Raw genomic sequence first — 19,148 nt, 5'->3', positions numbered from 1 at the left:
AATCTATACCACATTCACCCTACTTACTTTAGTATATTACTTTGCGGTCACCTTGTATACGACCAAAGTCTTCTCCTTTCTTCTTCCCACTGTGTTATGGTTGACCACCGTGTCGTATGTATATCTATCAACTGTCCGTATATGTTATGTAAATGCTAATAAAAGCAGATGACATTTGAAATGAGGTACCAACAACTCAACTTTTAGAGTGCTTTTTTGTTTTACTCATATATATATGAAAATGTATATATATGGAAGAACTAAAGAGATTTTTCTCTCAATAAAATGTGGTTTTTCATTCTTCAATTTTATATACAACAAGTAGATGATCTACTTCACCTAATAAAATAATGTTAATTTAAAAATTTAAAGAAACTCCCGACATAAAGGAATAAACAGATTTTGATTTTTTGTTTGTTTGAAAGGTAATTTGACGCACAGTGTTCTTCGTTTTGCTTCGAGAAAATCTACTCAGCCGTTTGAAGATCATCGCCTCTTTTCCAGTTGTTTCAGGTACGAAACCCTAAACCCGCACTTGAAGCATAGCTATGAATACACTATATCAAATTACCTTTCAAAAAAGACAGAATATCATTCATCGAAATCGGTTAATCAATTTAGGATCTACGAAGTCACAAAATCAGGTCTGATCGATTCGTTTGTGGCATCGTAATCCTAAGCGAATGAACCGATTTTGATTTTTTCTTCTGTTTGAAAAGTAATTAAATCGAGAGTGTGTTCTTAATTATGTCTCAATAAAATCTATTCATCCGTTAGAATATCATCACCTCCTTTCTGGTTATTATCGGATACGGAACCGTAAATTTGCACGTGAAACATAATTAAGAACATTCTCAATTCAATTACCTTTCAAACAAACAAACAAATCGACTCATCCATTTAGAAGATAACACAGATCGTTCCCTCTTTTTAGTGAGGGATTAATGACTGTTATTAAATAAAAAATTGTGAAAGTGTGTGATATCACGAAACCATTAATTTCAAGGATTTTAATTTATATCAAATCATGTATTTTGCGGTTCATATCAACTTGGTTTTCCAATTCGCTGGTTTTCCAGTTTCTTAGTAGAAATACAAAACAGGAATTTCTAAATACATCGAGGTATTTGGAATGTTTTCAATCAAGGTTATAGGGAGTAGAAAAAGGAGAAATAATTCTTCATAATATGCAGGAGCATTACTTTTCGAATTTATGGATTCTTAAAAAGTTACCTTTTTTATCATTAATTTACTGTCACAAAATAAATCAAATAAAAATTGTCATTGATTAATTATGCAAAACTAAAATTTTAGTTTTATAGCAATATAATAAAATAAAAATTTACTGGGTGATCTCGCATCTAATATGAATTCTTGCTAATTAATACCTTGTCAAATTCTTTTACAACGCTAATAAATCAATCAGTATAAAAATTATATGTAAATTTACGATAAAAAAAAGCATTTAAAATTATTTTTTTTTATATGTTAAAACAAAATGTTGAAATTAAAATTTATAAAAATAAATAAAAAAAAAGTAGAAAATAGGGAATAAAAATAAAGACATAGCATATATAATTTAATGTACCATTTAATTGCTTCATTTTGAATAGATGGCAAATATAAAAAAGACCTTAGTTTTTAAATAACAAAATATATAAAATAGTAAATATTAAGCTCACATAGAAATATTGATGGAAAATATATCGCCTGTCTCTAGAATACACAGTGTGATCAGATAATAGTTAAACATTTTTTACATTAGAATAAAAGCAAACCGGTATAAGATTTCATGTAAATAGCCATTTCTTAGGAAAATATCTCCCGAAAAGTTTTCTTTAATAAGTTAAATTTCTGTTTTAATATTTGTTTTTTTATTGGAACCTTATCGCACGTTCCATTTTTTTTTGGTTGGCAGGTAACCGGTCTCATTCATTAATTCATTTTACGGAACACCACTGTATACCCCTAATAAGAAACACTTTTGATTGCGAAAAAAATTAGAATACAAATTAAAAACGAGAAAAAATCACCTTGTTTTTTACAACCATCATCACTACCTTATTCTAAACATAAGTTAGACATACTGGTAGTGATCGTATAACCTTAGCAAGTTAATTACTATACGAACATGAAATAGTAATTTCTCTTGTTTGTGGTATTTAAAGCATTATTTTAAGTTCGAATAGTGATGAATGTACACACAAATTTTTACGACCTATTCCCATTGTAAGTAATTCAAAACTCATTATACACAGTCTAAAACCCAAAAGGGTTTATGTTTTAACCATTTTGGAATACAAATGACTGTAATAAAGTAAGAAAAACATTCTATCGTTTTTTTTTTTTTCAGTTTAAATGTCAAAATTTATTAGATACTAAAAAATAAAAAATTAAAGCTCCTACACATACAAACACATTGATTTTGTCTTAAATTATCTAAAAATATATTTATTCCCGGGTAACAGATAAAAATGCAAGATATGGGGGTATGGCTTTTAGAGGTCAACACAGTAGCTTTCGATTTAAGAAAAAATTAAATTTGCTTGTACCTGTAACTTGTTCCACAATTTGACGGCTATGAATAGAGCCAATTGGCGTCTAAGTAGGTCTAGTAGCTAAGGAGTTAATGAATGGATTGATAAATTTATATATAATATTAATACATAGTATAAAACAAAGTAGCTTTCTCTGTCCCTATGTCCCTATGTCCCTTTGTATGCTTAAATATTTGAAACTACGCAACGGATTTTGATGCGGAACGGATTTTTTAATAGATAGAGTGATTCAAGAGGAAGGTTTTTATGTATAATACATCCATATTATAGTAGAGTAAGGAGTTGAAATAGGGGTTGAAAGGGGTATGCTTCAAAAAAAAAAAGTTGTGCATAGATTAAGCTAAAATATTGACACGATATACAACCAGCTTCAAAGATCTATTGTTTTTATCTACTTTTAACCTTGGGAGGGTAGAAAGGTACGTAGCGAGAAAGTGGGAAGGAATTATCGAATATTTACAAATATACCTAAGTGGGGTATCAAATAAAAGAGCATGACGTGTACATTACAAAACTGTTATCACACGCAAGGAAATGTGGAGGGAGGGGTGCAAGTGGGGATGTTGCCCAGCAAAGCGGGTAGTTCACAGCTAGTTTATTGATAAATTATAGTAAAATTTATTTTATATAATTATTTTGTTTACGATAAATATTGTAATTAGTATCTAATACTATTAATGTTGTTTTACGTTTTTCTGAAGACTTTTGAACCCAAAAATAAGTGGCTACTTGAATATTGAGTTTCAGGGTTTTAAATTTGACGAAAAATCATTTTTATAAGGAAAGTAGGTAGTTTGTCCCTATCTATTTTCGGTGTGCAAAATTTAATTTGGATATCAGAAAAATTAAAAAAGTAAGGCTTTCAATTTCCATGCAAATACGAGAAAAAGATTTAAATAAAAAAAAAACTTGAGAAAATGTTTTTTTTTTTTAAATATATTCTTGCACATAAGTTCTATTTTTATTATAATTTACATAATTTTTAAGTATGTATTTCCGTTCGTATTAAGTATTATTTATTGTAAGCCTACAGAGTATTCATAGGCCTGAAGGCTTGTAAGGTAGACACTAACTACGTGATTGTGTATGTAAGTATGTATACACTTTTACTTCGTAGTCTAAATATATGCACAGGGTAAACAAAAAAGGAATATAAAAATGTGTCAAGGTGCATGCATTATTTATGGAAATAAATATTTGATGTATAGGGTGATTCACTGTAAAGCAGTTAAAGTGGGTTTGGACAAGAAATTTTATTTGTATTCTTTTTATACAGTGTGTCGCATTTAAGATGATGAGACCCTCAAATTTTCGTTATTAATTGGAATATCATCATTTTTAATTAATTAATTGAAATCAGAATTTTAAACTTAGCCTACTACAAATTGACAAATATGGCCGATTTATAATATTTTGTCTAGTTAAAGAGATGGTTAGAGATATCGATAAAAACTAATAGAAAAAGTTGCTTAGAATATTTTTTTATACCGATTTTCATCACAATTTTCGCATTTTTTATTTTTTCGAATATAACAAATCAGTTCTTTGTCGGAAACCATTTTGTAGCTAATGAATAAGTTATAATATTTTCATAAACTATTTATCAAGCACAGATAGTATTTCATTGATAGAAATGGCGGTAATTGTAATTTGGAAATTGTCAATAGAATTAAAAATATTTTTGAGATAAACAAGCATAGAAACAACAGTTGTTTCCAAGTCAAACGAATCACTCTATTAAATACATACAGTGTGCCAATTAATTAATTCATTTTTTTGTTTTTTATTTTGTGATTTTTAGTGAATCTGAAGTACACTAAATAATTTGTCACTAAAAAAAGAATCATCGACATCGATTGGCGTGATATTGAGTTATGCGTCCTCTTTTCGTGAATACTTAATTGAAATTTAAGAGTTTTATGGCTTTCTCATGGATGCCGTTGTCACAACTGGACCAAAATTAAATGGGACCACACGGGAAGCTCTCATATAGATAAAGAATCATCAAAATCGGTTCTCCCAGTCGAAAGTTCTGAGGTGACATACATAAAAAAAATACAGTCGAATTGATAACCTCCTCCCTTTTTGTTTGAAGTCGGTTAAAAATAACAAAATCTGACCGTAGTTTCCAATTAAAATCAACTTTTCTTAATAAAGATTGTCGATATTGTATAAAATACTCCATTTCCGAGTAAAATTGACATATCTCAACAAACTTCCTTAACGAATTCAATATTTGATTATTTCATTTTGCATTTTCGGCCTTTTATCAAGAATAATTAATTTCATTAAAAAATAAAAAAAAGTGTTTCATATGGATCCGATTTAGTTGGACACACTGTATACATTATATCCCATCCGTACGAAAAGTTAATAATAATAAATATTTATTTTTCCTGTATAATATTTATTTAAAATCGGATCATATTTTTAAAATGACATTGAAGTATATTTACTTGTACCTACTACACTCTCTACGTACGCTACGATATTTATATGTATAAAAAAAATAAATAAAAAAATATTTTACAAAGTCGTCGTTCCATTTGTATTCGTATAGTATAGATATTCATTCCAAGTAGAAGATGAAGAAAATAAGTGTTGGTGGCGACACCCGACCTACTTAAATTTGTATGTTATTTATTTTGAGGTGTTTACTATGATGTTATGTGTGTGTGTATGTATGGAAAATTATTTATTTGTAAATAAATATACCATATCATTTTAGTTCAGGAATTTTATCAACATAGATGTTTATTTGAATGCAAATGTGAGAAACTTTAGCAAGTTGATAGTATGAGAAAACTAGCGTTGTAAAATAACCCATAAATGAAAATTTAAAAAAAAAAACTCTTATACATTTTATGGCGTGATTGATTCGTTTTTGGCATCGTAGCTTCTAAACAAATGAACCCATTTTGATTTATTAATTTTTTTGTTGTAAAGATAATTTGATCGGGAGTGTTCTTAGCAATGTTTTAAGAAAATCCGTTCAGCCTTTTGAAGATCATCGCGTTTTTTCTAGTTGTTATCGAGTACGTAACCCTTAAGTCCAACTTAAAATATAACTAAGACCATTTTCGTTCAAATTACTTAAAAAAAATATGTGGAGCAGTCTTTGGGGAGTGTCGATAGAATTGAAAACTAAGTACCTTGCGAATCGCTGCTTGAAAAAGATGAAATATATTTAACTTTCTTAGGTTGAATAATTTTTTGACAACTGTCCGAAACAAAAGCAAATCAATGAAAAGGTCTATTGAAAAACCAAACCAAGTATAAAAAATTTGGAACCAAAAATATATTGTAGTAGACTGAATTGTGAATCCAAACCATTCAGTAGAACACAAACAAAAAAATTAATATAATGTAAAATTTAAAAACGGAATGTTTCTTCCATTTTAACAATACCGGAATTACGTGTTGGAATCAAAGGGAGTATTCGTAGAGGAGAAAGTTGTAACAAATACATTCCTTTGCAAAAACACCCAGAAATTTTTCGGTTCCGAAATCCTAAACTCGCACTTGAAACGTATCTTAGAACACTCTCCATTAAATTACGTTTTTCCTTAGAGCCTTCTCCAAACCGAACCACTTTTGGGGATCATCGCCTGTTTTTTTAGTTATTGCTGGTACAAAACCCTAAGCTCGCACTTGAAACGTATCTTAGAACACTCTCTATTAAATTACGTTTTTTGCTACAGCCTTCTCCAAACCGAACCGATTTTGAGGATCATCTCTTATTTTTTAGTAGCACCGGGTACAAAACCTTAAACTCGCACTTGAACCATAGCTAAGAACACTCCTCATTAAAATACCTTTCAAACGCAACACAAAACTACAAATTGGTTCATCCGTGTAGGCCAGGGTTGCCCAACCTTTTTTTGTCCGTGGGCCGGATTCATCATGACATACGTTTTCGCGGGCCGGATTCTTTATAATTGCATATCTTAGTAACACCTTTGAAAAAAATTCAACATTTTCAATGAATTCACGAATATGTTTGTGCTGATTCATTTTTTTTAAATATTTATAAATTTTATGAAAATGTTGCGTTTTTTAATTTATTTTTAGAATTAAATGAAATCATAAAAGGTTAAAATTTCAAAAGAACAAAATCTGTACTCACGATTTATTAATGTGAAGTCTGATGTTGTTTTTCAGAAACTAATTTTTTAATATTTGGTTCAAGTTGAGTGACGTTCATCCTTAATATGGAATGAAGGTGATCATCTGAAAGTCGAGCGCGAGACGCTGGTTTGGCTCTTTTTAAAGTTGAAAATGTTTGTTCACAAATGTACGTGCTTGCAAACGCCGTTGTCATTTTCATTCCAAGGTTTCTCAAATTCGGATAAGAATCTAACGCTGCATAAAAATCTGGTAAGGACTTCTCGCGAAAAAGATCCTGTAATGGTGTTTGGCATTGCAATTCAATTAATTCTAATTGTAAATCACCTGGCGCCGTAGAAACATCCACTGTAAAAGGATTTTCAAACAAGCGTATTTCATTTTTAATCCGGTGAAAATCTGCAAATCTATCTTCGAAACTTTTGCTGAGTAATTGCAGCATCTTGGTAATTTTTTCACTTGGAAAATGATCATTTTTCCTTTCTTTACGTAAAGCAGTGCAAGTCGGAAAGTGCGTCAACTGTCCTTTTTCCGTTTGCTGTATGAAAAGCTTTAATTTTGTTTGAAACGCACATAAATCAGCATATACATGGGAAATAAGTTTGTCTTTGCATTGCAATTTGAGATTAAGTTCATTTACATACGCAGTTAAATCACAGAGTATAGCTAAATCCCACAGCCACACAGGGTTACTTAGTTCGTGGAGCTGAGTTGATTTTTCAATAAAGAATATATCAATTTCATGTCTCAAATCAAAAAATCGCTGTAGTACCCTACCGCGGCTCAGCCAGCGGATTTCGCTATGATAAACCACATCACCATATTCGGCTTCAATTTGTAAAAGAAATTCTTTGAATATTCTGTGATTCGTAGAATATGATCTTATTAAATTTACGGATTTAGTAACTACCTTCATAACATGATCTAAATTTAAAATTTTTCCACAAAGATTTTGTTGGTGAATGATACAATGTATATCCAACGGCGGTGATCCATTTGATTCCAGCACTTTTTTCCTTAATCTGGCTACTAGCCCATTGTGCCGACCAACCATAGATGGAGCGCCATCTGTAGTTATGGCCGTTAATTTATTCCAGTCAAGGTTAAGATCATCAAAAATTTCGGATACTTCCTTAAATAAATCTTCACCCGTAGTAGTTGTTTTAATACTTTTCATTGCAGCAAGTTCCTCCGTAACTTCAAAACTATTATTTATTCCACGGATGAATACAAGCAATTGCGCAATATCAGTCACGTCCGTAGATTCATCTGTAGCAATGGAAAACATTTTGAACTGACTTGCTTTTGATTTTAATTGTACCATAAGATCACTTCCTAAATCTTCTATTCTTCGTGTCATTGTCATACGTGATAAACTCACAGATTCGAATGCACTTTTTTTTTCCGGGCACACTTCTTCCACTACCGCCATTAAGCACCTTTTAACAAATTCCCCATCTGAAAATGGATGAACTTCTTTGCCTATTATGTGACCTACTCGATAGCTAGCTCGCACAATCGACTCATTAATATTTTTCGCGTTGTTAAATACTTTGGTTAATCCGCCAATTTCACTTTGTAAATTTGTAATTTTATTTTCGCGGCACACACCGACGTATTTGTTATATGTCTGCTTATGTTTGGAATCGTAATGTCGTTTGATGTTATGTTCTTTAAATACAGATAAACTTTCCTTGCAAATAAGGCATAAGCATTTTTCCCCTTGCGCCACAAAAAAGTACATGTTTGTCCATTTCTCTTGAAAAACGCGGCACTCACTATCCACTTTACGTTTTTTCGTCGACATTATTTGGGGTAAAAATATTCAATATTATAAATATAAAACTTTCACAAAATTAAATTTATATTTTTTAATAACTTATTTATCAAAAATTAACTTAAAGTTTTCACAAAAGTTAATGTAAACATATGTGAGCATCTCCTATGAAATAATTACCACAAGTTCTCCATGATTATAACTAACTTCACTCTGTAGTCACCTCGACTATCGACCACTCGCGGCAGCACTAGTCGACATCGGCAATGTCATGTACAAATACAAATTATTCAATCAAAATACATATAACAATATCAGAAATATTGTAGTTAATAAAATTCACAGAAAATACTTTAATAAATTTAAAAAATAGGCGGTATTTGGTCAATAATTTACGAATATCCGACTAGGAGCTCGCGGGCCGGATTGAGCTTCTTCGCGGGCCGGATCCGGCCCGCGGGCCGTAGGTTGGGCACCGCTGGTGTAGGCGATACGATGCCACAGACAGACAGACACACATAGCGGTAAAACTTAAAAGACCCTTTTTTTGGTTCGGGGTTAAAATTTCACTCCGAATTACTGTATACTAATCGTTCAGTTTACATCTAAACATAAACGTATTACGATTATGACAGAGTACATGCGTTAAACAATTCATCTAAGAAAGAGGTATTATTGATGCTATATAAAATTGCAAAAGTATGTCTTACAACTCGAAGCGTCTTACAACTAATTCAACGCGTATCGAAGCTTCGACACATGTCTATAACACCTCTTTCTTAGATGCATTGCTTAACGCATGTATTCTGTCAGACTCGTGGTAGGTTTATGCCTAGATGTAAACTGAACACTAGGTATAGCAATCCGTATTAGTTTAGTAATCTAAGTAAAATGTCGACATTTATGATATTTTTATATACATATATTATTGAGTACACCTTCGAGTATATAAAATAGCTACAAATCTTAACAAATACTAATAATGTTTATATAAACGAAGTATCTATCTATCTCTGGTGTCACTTATATTATAAGAAAAATGTATTTATTTCGTTACATTTGTGTGTTCACTTTTCTTATTATATACTTCTTACTATCAAATCTATTCTCATTGGATCGATATTTCTATCACAGATATCATTTTATTGCGTTCCTTTGTGTTAGGAGAATATAATGTGAAGTAGATTTCTTTGTCAATTTTCCTTTGTACGTAATCGCCTTTGATTTTACTGATAAATTTGGCTTGTAACTGGGTATTTATCCGTATAAATAAATAAATAATATGGTGTTAGTTACAGGAGAATATTCTAGGATTTAAAAAAAAAATTTAAGCATAAGTCGTTTGTCTATGGTGACATTTTGAAAAGTATACGCTAGAAAAATTTTTTTGAGATTTTTAAAATTTTACTTGTCCTTTAATCGAAAACTTAAAATATTGAAAAATTTAAAACATTATGTCTCGTTTTTTAGATTTTCTAGATTAATAACGAATCCAAGTTCACATTTATTTAAAAGTTCGTTCATTTGATTATTTCCTTAGAAACTGATTGAAATCAATTAAAGAAATCGCGATTCGTACGAGATTATGGACAATATCTCGAGAACCATGCTTTTAATCATCGATCGATTTTTGCACTTTTTGGGTCAAAATTACATTGGAAACTGAAATTGGAAACAATATTTGTTTTTTTCAATTTTGGAGTTTTGTTAAAAGAATAGAAAGCGTAGGTAAGGTAAGGTTAGGTTAGGTTAGGTTAGGTTAGGTAATATTGGCTGTCCACGAAGGACACACTTAGGCTATAGAGCCCATTGTGATACCATATATGTGTTTTACCTCCTTTTCCGCTAAAATTGAAAGTGTAATTTTTACCAAAAAATCAGGTTCATTTTATAATTTTTGTACATTTTTATGTATTTTTAAATGATTTACTGTATCGAATATATTTTTCAAACCTTAAGTGTTTTTTATCACTTCAAAGTTTGCACATTTTTTATTTTTAAAAACATTTAACTGTAAATGTCTCGCTTTAATGTAACGAATACTATCAATCTCATATGATTGAGGTAAATTTCCTAAAAACAAAAAAAATAAAAAACCTAAATCTATTTCATAAATAATATCTAAGTCATTTTCTCATTTTCGTAAAGTAGGTATATGATCTGATGCTCCATGACCAATGATCCGTAACGTTACAAATGACTATCATTAGCATATACCAAACTAATATCTTTTAAAACCATCGTAAAGTTTTTACAATTTATTATCATTGATGATGAAGAATTCTCTCACAACTTGATATATTTATTAAATCTACGAATATTAATCTTGAATAAATACAAAATAAAGTAGCAACACAAAAATTGTATCTATTTTCTTCAATTAAATACTTCCATTAAAAACTGTGTCTAGACACATTTATTAAATAAGAAATTTTCATCATATCACTCAGTCAGCGTTTAACAAAAATAATTTTTTTTTATTCTCATTTTTGATCAAAGTAATGAAAATTTATAACAATAATTGTCTTTGGTATTCGGTTTTTATGTAGAAAAAACATTAAGGAAAGTTTTTATATCATTAGAGAAAATGAGAGTATCATCATATATTATTCTGAGATTATTACATTTTGCGACAAAAAAAATTTAAGGTTCGTTATTCTACTAAATATCTTAATAAACGTTTTTCAAATTATTCTTGGAATACTTTTGAAGGATGATTGAATTAATTAATAGAACAAAAAGAAAGATGATATTCTTCATCTATTTTTAATTACATTCGGATAGGTTAGTGACTGTAAAAAGTGCTTTATAAAACAGCTTTATTAATTTTATTTTACATCTTTACATATACATTTATCATATAAAATATCCACTCGCAATTTAAACATAATTGAAACATATTTCATTTTATGGCAGCTTTCAAAAGTGCTAAAACTATAGCTAGAGTTGATCGACGTAGATTCAAGTACCACAGTTGCTAACTGTATATTAAATTTTGAAACAAGAAGGGTAAAATCGGTTACCTAACTTTTATTCCATACAGATTAGCGCGGTTTTAGCTTAAAATAAACCCCCTTATCAAAAAAGAATAATAATATCAATGAGAGTACAAACATAAAGTATTGCCTAAACCATCAGATAAAATCGAATATTGCTTAACCATATTTCTTATCGCACGTTATGGTTATTTGTTTGATGGTTGGGAGGCAAAACAAAAAAGAGTGTAAAACGACACCAAAAAGCGACCATTTTCACCTTGGTCACCTAGGTAATTAAAGTTTTTTCAAGTGATTCAGCTTGCCATGAATATTGAGAATGTGGAAAAAAATTGTAAATTTGTATTTTTTGTCAAAATTTTGAGTTGTGAAAGTGAGTTATTCGAAGTTAAAGATACAAGAAACAATTTCAAGTACAAGGACCTTTTATGTTATGTCATAATAAAAATCCTGATCAAACCAAATGTAGGTAATGTACACGCACATATTGGGGTGAATACTAAATCAGAAGTATGTCTTCGTTAAACTAATATTACAATTAATTCTTATAGTAAAAAGTAAAAGTAGCTATAACATTAAATTCTTTAAAGAATAAAACAAGTATTTGACCTCTCAAATTAATACCTTAATTACTCTTGAACGAAGTGTTCCGAGCAAACTTCTAGAGGGAGCTATTGCTTATTTTGAGATGATAAATACCTATATGTTTCCACTTTTGGCTAACAGCTTGTTTAATTCTAAGTTATAGTATTTTTAGTCCGAAAAATCCAAGCGATTATCATAAAATTTTTTATTGTGGTTTTTTGGAATTTATTGTGGTTTCATAATGGAATGCCGAAAATGGAAATAATTGTAAAAACTAGTATTTGTGAGCTATTTAATCATTGCGTTTTATGATAACTTCTTCATAATATATTTATACCATGTATATATGGAATATATATCAAGGTATATTAAGTTTAGTCCCAAGTTTGTTACGTTTAAAAATATCGATGCTACCAACAAAATTTTGCTATAGGTGTTTATAAAATCATTTCATTAGTCCATTTCCGGTTGTCCATCTGCCTGTCATCATGATAACTGAAAAGAGATATCACGTTGAAAGTTTTAAAGCGTGCTTAGGTCGAGTTCGTAAATGAGCAGCATAGATCAATTGGGTCTTGGGTCCGTAGGATCCATCTTGTAAACCGTTAGAGATAGAACAAAAGTTTGAGTTTCCTTATAAAAAAATAAACAACTTTTGTTTCAAACATTTCTTCGTAAACGTCACTGTTAACCCGCGAAGGTGCAAATTAGGCCCAAATTGAATCGGATGTATTATATGAAAATATCAGTTAGATATGTGTGGCATGTATGTATGTATAATTTGACAGTGTAATCAACGCTGCCTTAACATGGTATTTCAACAATTAAGTCAGTCAATTGTTTGTTTTCACTTGTTCATTGTTAATTTCAATATTTTGTTTGATCGGCATACAATAAATGACAATCTATCAAAATTAATTTGTTTAAAATTATTAATTTCAAACAAATATGTATAAATGAAATATATAAAATAAAAAATATTAATATTAATAATAACGACAGACGACAAAAGCTGTAAAACCAATTACTCGCATGCTGTTTGTCAAAACCATTATCATAATAATAGTAATAATAATAATAATAATAATAATAATAATAGCCGTAAATGACAATTTAATTGAAAAGAGAGTTAGTTTTTAGTTGGCGGATCAATTTATCTAAATTATATTTTAATGTGATAGACAATATATCATCAGTAAAATTGGTCCATTTTATTAATTTTTATTATTAAACATGAAATAATGATTAAAATATTTTATTTGAGGCTATACACGACATATTAATTATATCGTAGCCAATTAACCTTTAGAGCACACATGAAACCCCACACGACCATTAAATATGACGGAAAATCGAATGTTATGTGCTTGACTCAAGTCAGTTACACTTCCCAGTATAGGAAAATTCTTGTAATCGGGCCGAAAGTGCAAATCTTTAAAAATCTTTACGTTTCATAGTCAGAACAATGTTCTAACACTTTTGAGGCATATTTTCCTTCATGATTTCTTGAAATCGGTCTTTGAATATTTAAGCTAAACATTGTGTAATAACATCAAAATGTACTGACAAGATTGTTAAGAGCAGGTTGTAAAAATTGGGGCATTGAAAGGATGATTAGAAAAATCAAATTAGAAATTCTGTTTATATTAAGAAACTGGAAATTTTGATAATTAGTTAGTAAAGTTGTAAAAAATCACAGAAATAATAATATATCCCCTGACCAGTTTTTCTATAAAACTAATTTGAAAATATTTACCATAATATGATTTTATAAATTTGTATAACATTAAAAACAAATTTTTTCCGTGTCAAAGAGCCGTGTTTAAATTTCTTGCATTAGGAAGAGAGTATTTTACCTCTAAGACACACAGTTACCTAAAATACAAAAACTTATATTGAAATTTTAGGCAGTTAAAGACAAGTTTTTTCATCATCTGAGAATTGTGTGATTAAAAAGCTTCTAGTATGAGAGCTACAAAACTTTGGCAACTGATCTTCCACACACTGTGTACATAATGTATTTTAACGACTTTTAAAAATTTGTCCTTCTTTAAGTTCACATTAATTTAAACAAAAAATAGTTAGATGAAGAGATTAAATAATTGAATTGTCAGTTATAAATATCTTTGAAATTGAAAAGAACACTTCAAAGGATGCCACACAAACTTCTATCTTCTATTTTAAAAAAAACCATATACACAAATTGCGTTTTGGTTCGCTGAAATTTTGGGCTTGTGCAAATGAAAGGTGATAGTCAAAATCTCTGAGAAAATAAAGCAATCTGGACCAAACAATTAACGCAACATACCAATTGGCAATCTTCTATCTTTCTCTAAGTGAAGTTTAAGTTATTTAATTAAAGGGGTGAAAGTGCAGATTAAAGTTTTTTTTTAAGAAATCGAATTTCAGTGATTTGAGTCCGAGAAACGAATGCTTATTTGGAAAAAATGTATAAAGTTGTCTTTTAAGCCAACGTCAACGGAGAATGATCTAGATTTTTTCGTTATCGGAAATATTATCACTAAAAATAAGAAACCGCTTATCAGACGACGCTGTTAAGACTCTTATATTTCTTTATTGAGTAGTTTTGCAGGTTACTGGTATAATTTTAGTTGGCATACTATGCACAAGTTAAAAAATAGTATAGATAGTTAAATATGATTTGCTTAATCAAAAGACAGTTTTAGTTGAAGTTGGTAGCAAAATGTTTGTTTTGTTAAACAAGTTTTTATATTTAAAAATGTACTAATAATTTTTTAATTAATAAGGGAAATTTATGATAACAAAAAATTAACCATTTGATTTAATTGAGCTCATCTTTCAGTCTTATTTGTAAAACAAATTTGAAAATAGCATGATATTTTCAATAAATTAAAGAGGTACTCGAGAAACTCGATAAATACTTGTCGAAAATTCTCGAGAAATCAGAAACCTTAGAGGGAGTTTTTTTCTTGACTCGATTACAAAACTTCTATTCATAATTTTTTTTAGAGAAACGAGAATAGAAGTAAAAGGAACGAACATATTAATTGAACATTTAATGAATTAATTGAAAAATAACTGTTTTTTATTTATAAATGACACAACACACTAACATGTGTCTTTTATTACACACACTTTAAGATTAATTTTTAATTATAAATAATTTATAATCATTCTTTCTATTATTATTATTATTTTATTTCTTTACAAATTAATTACATCTCGCTTCAATAATTATTAAACAATTAAATTTTTTATTTGTTTTTATTTCATTGTGTATAACAACACGAGTACCTTCGTAATATTATTGAAGTGCCTACGCACGGAAATAAAAAAAATTCTTTTAATGAAATTGATTGTGTATTATGACTCTTTTTATTATTGATAACTTAAATTAATAAGTTAATTGATATGATTTTGATTTGATTTGATGTTCTTTTGAAAAAAAGGGACATCCTAAGGTAGTACGAGCGCCAAGGCAGGTTTAGACTTGCGGTTCATGAATGTAGACGGAAAATAAGAATAAATTTTTTCGATATCTGCCTTGGTTTTCGAAATTAAAAAAAAAAAAAAAATTATTAAACTCCAATTTCGATAAAACTCAGTATATAAGGTAATTTTGACCCAAAAAGTACAAAAATCGGGTGCATTTGATGACTGGTCGAAAAATTTTTGACATACGGACTAAAATCGATCCAAATATTGTATAAATTACCCAGATTTTTATACTTTTTGGATCAAAATTACCCCATCCACCGAGTTTCATTAAATTCAAAAACCAAAATTTTTTTTGCGATTTTCGCGATTTTGTCAAAGGGGTATTCCTTAAAAACTTTGCAAAAAAACGAGAAATTTTTACTCAGTATATAAGATAATTTTGACCCAAAAAGTACAAAAATCGGGTGTATTTGATGACTGGTCGAATAGTTTTTGAGATATGGACTAAGAATGTAAATATAAAATACGAGGATGCAAGTGTAGATGCAATTTTATAGTTCATCAGGTAAACTCATTTTACACACGAGCTATGCACACAATTTTTAATAAGATAGAAAGTCCAATTTCAGAAAATCCAGGAAAACAAAATAATAACAACTGTCAGTGCGTCAGAATTTACCCTGTTACAATGAAACAAATAATATTGGAATCATTATTCAAATTTTATATTTTCAAGGATATGGATGGACAAAGGATGTACAACCAAAGATTCCACGAAATAAAATAGGTAACAGAATCATTATTTAAAAATTCTCCATTCATTTTCACCATATCACATTGTATCAATAAAAGAGACATGGTGGAAATTTCTAGTTACCTTTTTAATCAATCAATCAATATATTATTAATGAAACTGTTTTTTCATTTCATAGGTAAATTGTTTTTTTCATTTGCCATAGTAAAAAAAAAAATTTTCTGTATTTGACACATAGAATGTTATTGGGAATCGTAATAGCAATATTCTTTCGATCTCATCACACTGTTGGATATATATAACGGGATGTGCCTATTCGTACTGTGCATGAGTTTTATTGAGTTTCCAGGGTTATGGCACACTACTAAATTAATATAATTTTAGGGAGGGACATATAAGTCTGTGGTTTGTATATATGGTTTACATTACAAATTTTATACTATTTTCTTCCAAATTTAGATAAGTTATTATGTTAATTCTTGTTATAAAAATATTATTTATGCAATTTCCAATACAAGTTTAATTAATTGCTATTATTCAATAATTTTTATATGTCTTTTCTATACCAGTTACATATAAACAATTGAAAAATGGCCAATTTTTAAATTTTCTGTCTATTTTCAGCTATTTTACACACGTTAGGAAGGTATTGTCTCTTATACAATGATATACAATTCCATTTCTAGCCGGAGTGTTTATTTTTGAAATAAGATACGAATCATCGAGAATTATTTGTTTCATTTGTGTTTAATGTACATTTAAAAAGTGGACTAAAAGATGCATCATCATATTTACTGTTACCAACAGTTCAATTGACCAAAAAAAAAAACAGTTTAATGCTTTAAGGTTATTTACCTGAACTATTTCCACCTACTACAAAATGAGTACAAAATAAATATACTGTATATGACGTCACAGGTGACAGCCTGTAACAAGAATGCGATTTATCAAAATCCTCATGATTAAGTAATATGTATTTTGATTCAAAACGAACATTACTGACCTGGTTTCTTTGCCTGTAAGTATAAATACCTAATAAGATTAATGTTAATTGAATTTTTTTCATTTTTCTGTGTTCTTTTTTTTACATAAATAAATAATTTTAAATAAATAAAAAAAAACATGGCCAACATAAAAATTATATTTTTTTTATAAATCAAGAATATATTTTTTAAATTTTCGTCTGTTTTTAGTCATATTTTCCCTGAAAATATAAACTTAGATACACTGACTTAGAAGTAAAAGGGGTGGGGATGTATTATAATTACATTTAATGATTCCCATTGATGGGTTGGTTGGAGATGTCTGAGGAGTGGTGGAGGAAAATCCGCTTTAAACTTTAGCATAGCCATATCAAATTGAGACAGAGGGTTGAAGATTGGTATGTGATGGATGTAGGTAGTGTCCGGGATGTGAATTTTATAGGTTTCAAACATCACAACTTCCTTCTCCCTTTTTAATGTCGAAATATTTCTTCACGGTTTTCTTTTTACTTTGAACATCTGTCAAAAATCTCTCCAAATTAAGATAAATTAGATATTGTTTTCATATTTTCATATCAAACAAGTATTTGGCTTCTAAAAACAATTGACTGAGTTAATTATTGAAACACCATATACAAACAGTAGTGATTACTCTGCCTCGTGAGTAAACAGTGATATTTACAAAAAACCGTTTCAAACAAAAGTTGTTTATTTTTGTATAATGAACATTTTTTACATTTAAACTTTTGTTCTATCTCTAACAGTTTACAAGATGGGTACTACGGACCCAAGACCCAATTGACCTATGTTGCTCATTTACGAAATCGACCTCACTTTTTACGTCCTAAGTGCGCTTTTTCGTTTTTGAGTTATCGTGTTCACAGACGAATGGACGGACAACCGAAAATGGACTACTTAGATGATTCTATGAATACCTATACCAAAATTTTTTTTCGTTGCATCAATATTTTTATGCGTTACAAACTTGGGACTAAAGGAATATAATTCCTACCGGGTGTCTACGACTCTTCTTGTTTGTTTGTTTGTTTTTTGTTTTTTTTTTTTTTTTTTTTTTTTTAAATAAAATTTAGAAACAAAATTTGGATCAACTTTAAATTGAGGGAGAAATTTGTTTTTAGTGTTGGAGCTCTTCGGCTAACGAGTTTTTTTTCGTGTAGGTAGCAATAAATTGATGATATATTTTCATATATTTAACAGGACATGTATACATGTGTGTAACAACGAATGTACAACATTCATGACAAATTAAAAATAGACGTGTATTCATTTAATAATAATAATATATGACTTTATTTTTTGGAAATGAAAATTACATACATAGTGTGTGGAGTGACATCAAGTTTGTCTGTATATGTTGTAGGGTGGTGGTGCATCAACAGCACTTGATTGACATATGTGACATTGGGATGAATTTTTCATTTGATTAAAATTTTTATTTATAAATTTATTCATACACTAGCGGACCCGATAGACGTTGTCCTGTAGAAACGTACCTTCAATTCATTTATACCTATACTATGCTTGTCCTGCTCGCTAACCCATCCCCTAAGGCCAACTGAACTCATCCTCCTAAACCAAAATTTTAATCCCTACCTCTTGCCTCCTATCCATCCCACTCAACCCCTTCCCATCTCAGTACACCCAAATTTTACTCTATTTGGCATTGCCGTTTATTTATCTATTCGACCGTTGGTCTTGCTGAAGCCTTCGGATGAAGCATTCTGTTATAGTTACTGAATTTTTGTGCTTTTCAGTTTACAAACTATTTTGTGTTCGACGAAAAACAAAATTAAAAAAAATAAACATGTAGAAAATAAATCTATTAACGATCAAAATGTAATTCAAAATTTAATTGCAAATATTTCAACGTAATTTAGTAACATATTGTTCAACCTAATCAATGCCTTAAGGGTAATCTATATTGTGCAC

At 29.4% G+C, this 19,148-nt stretch overlaps 2 protein-coding genes across 2 annotated transcripts in view; both read right to left on the bottom strand.

Annotated features, from left to right (window-relative positions):
* LOC123305151 (octopamine receptor beta-2R-like) overlaps positions 1 to 19,148 on the bottom strand; it is a 181,535-nt gene that overhangs the window by 138,952 nt on the left and 23,435 nt on the right. The window lies entirely within an intron of this gene.
* On the bottom strand, positions 6,691 to 8,115 carry LOC123293630 (general transcription factor II-I repeat domain-containing protein 2A-like). The gene is made up of 2 exons (XM_044874512.1): positions 7,461 to 8,115; positions 6,691 to 7,031 (listed from the first exon to the last, which is right to left on the bottom strand). The coding sequence occupies exons 1-2, from the start codon at positions 8,113 to 8,115 to the stop codon at positions 6,691 to 6,693; spliced, it is 996 nt and encodes a 331-aa protein (XP_044730447.1).

The sequence above is a fragment of the Chrysoperla carnea genome, chromosome 1, assembly GCF_905475395.1.
Source record: "Chrysoperla carnea chromosome 1, inChrCarn1.1, whole genome shotgun sequence".
NCBI classification, from domain to species: Eukaryota; Metazoa; Arthropoda; class Insecta; order Neuroptera; family Chrysopidae; genus Chrysoperla; species Chrysoperla carnea.
The sequence above is the reverse complement of the archived record's forward strand: the minus strand, read 5'-3'. Positions and strand labels throughout refer to the sequence as shown.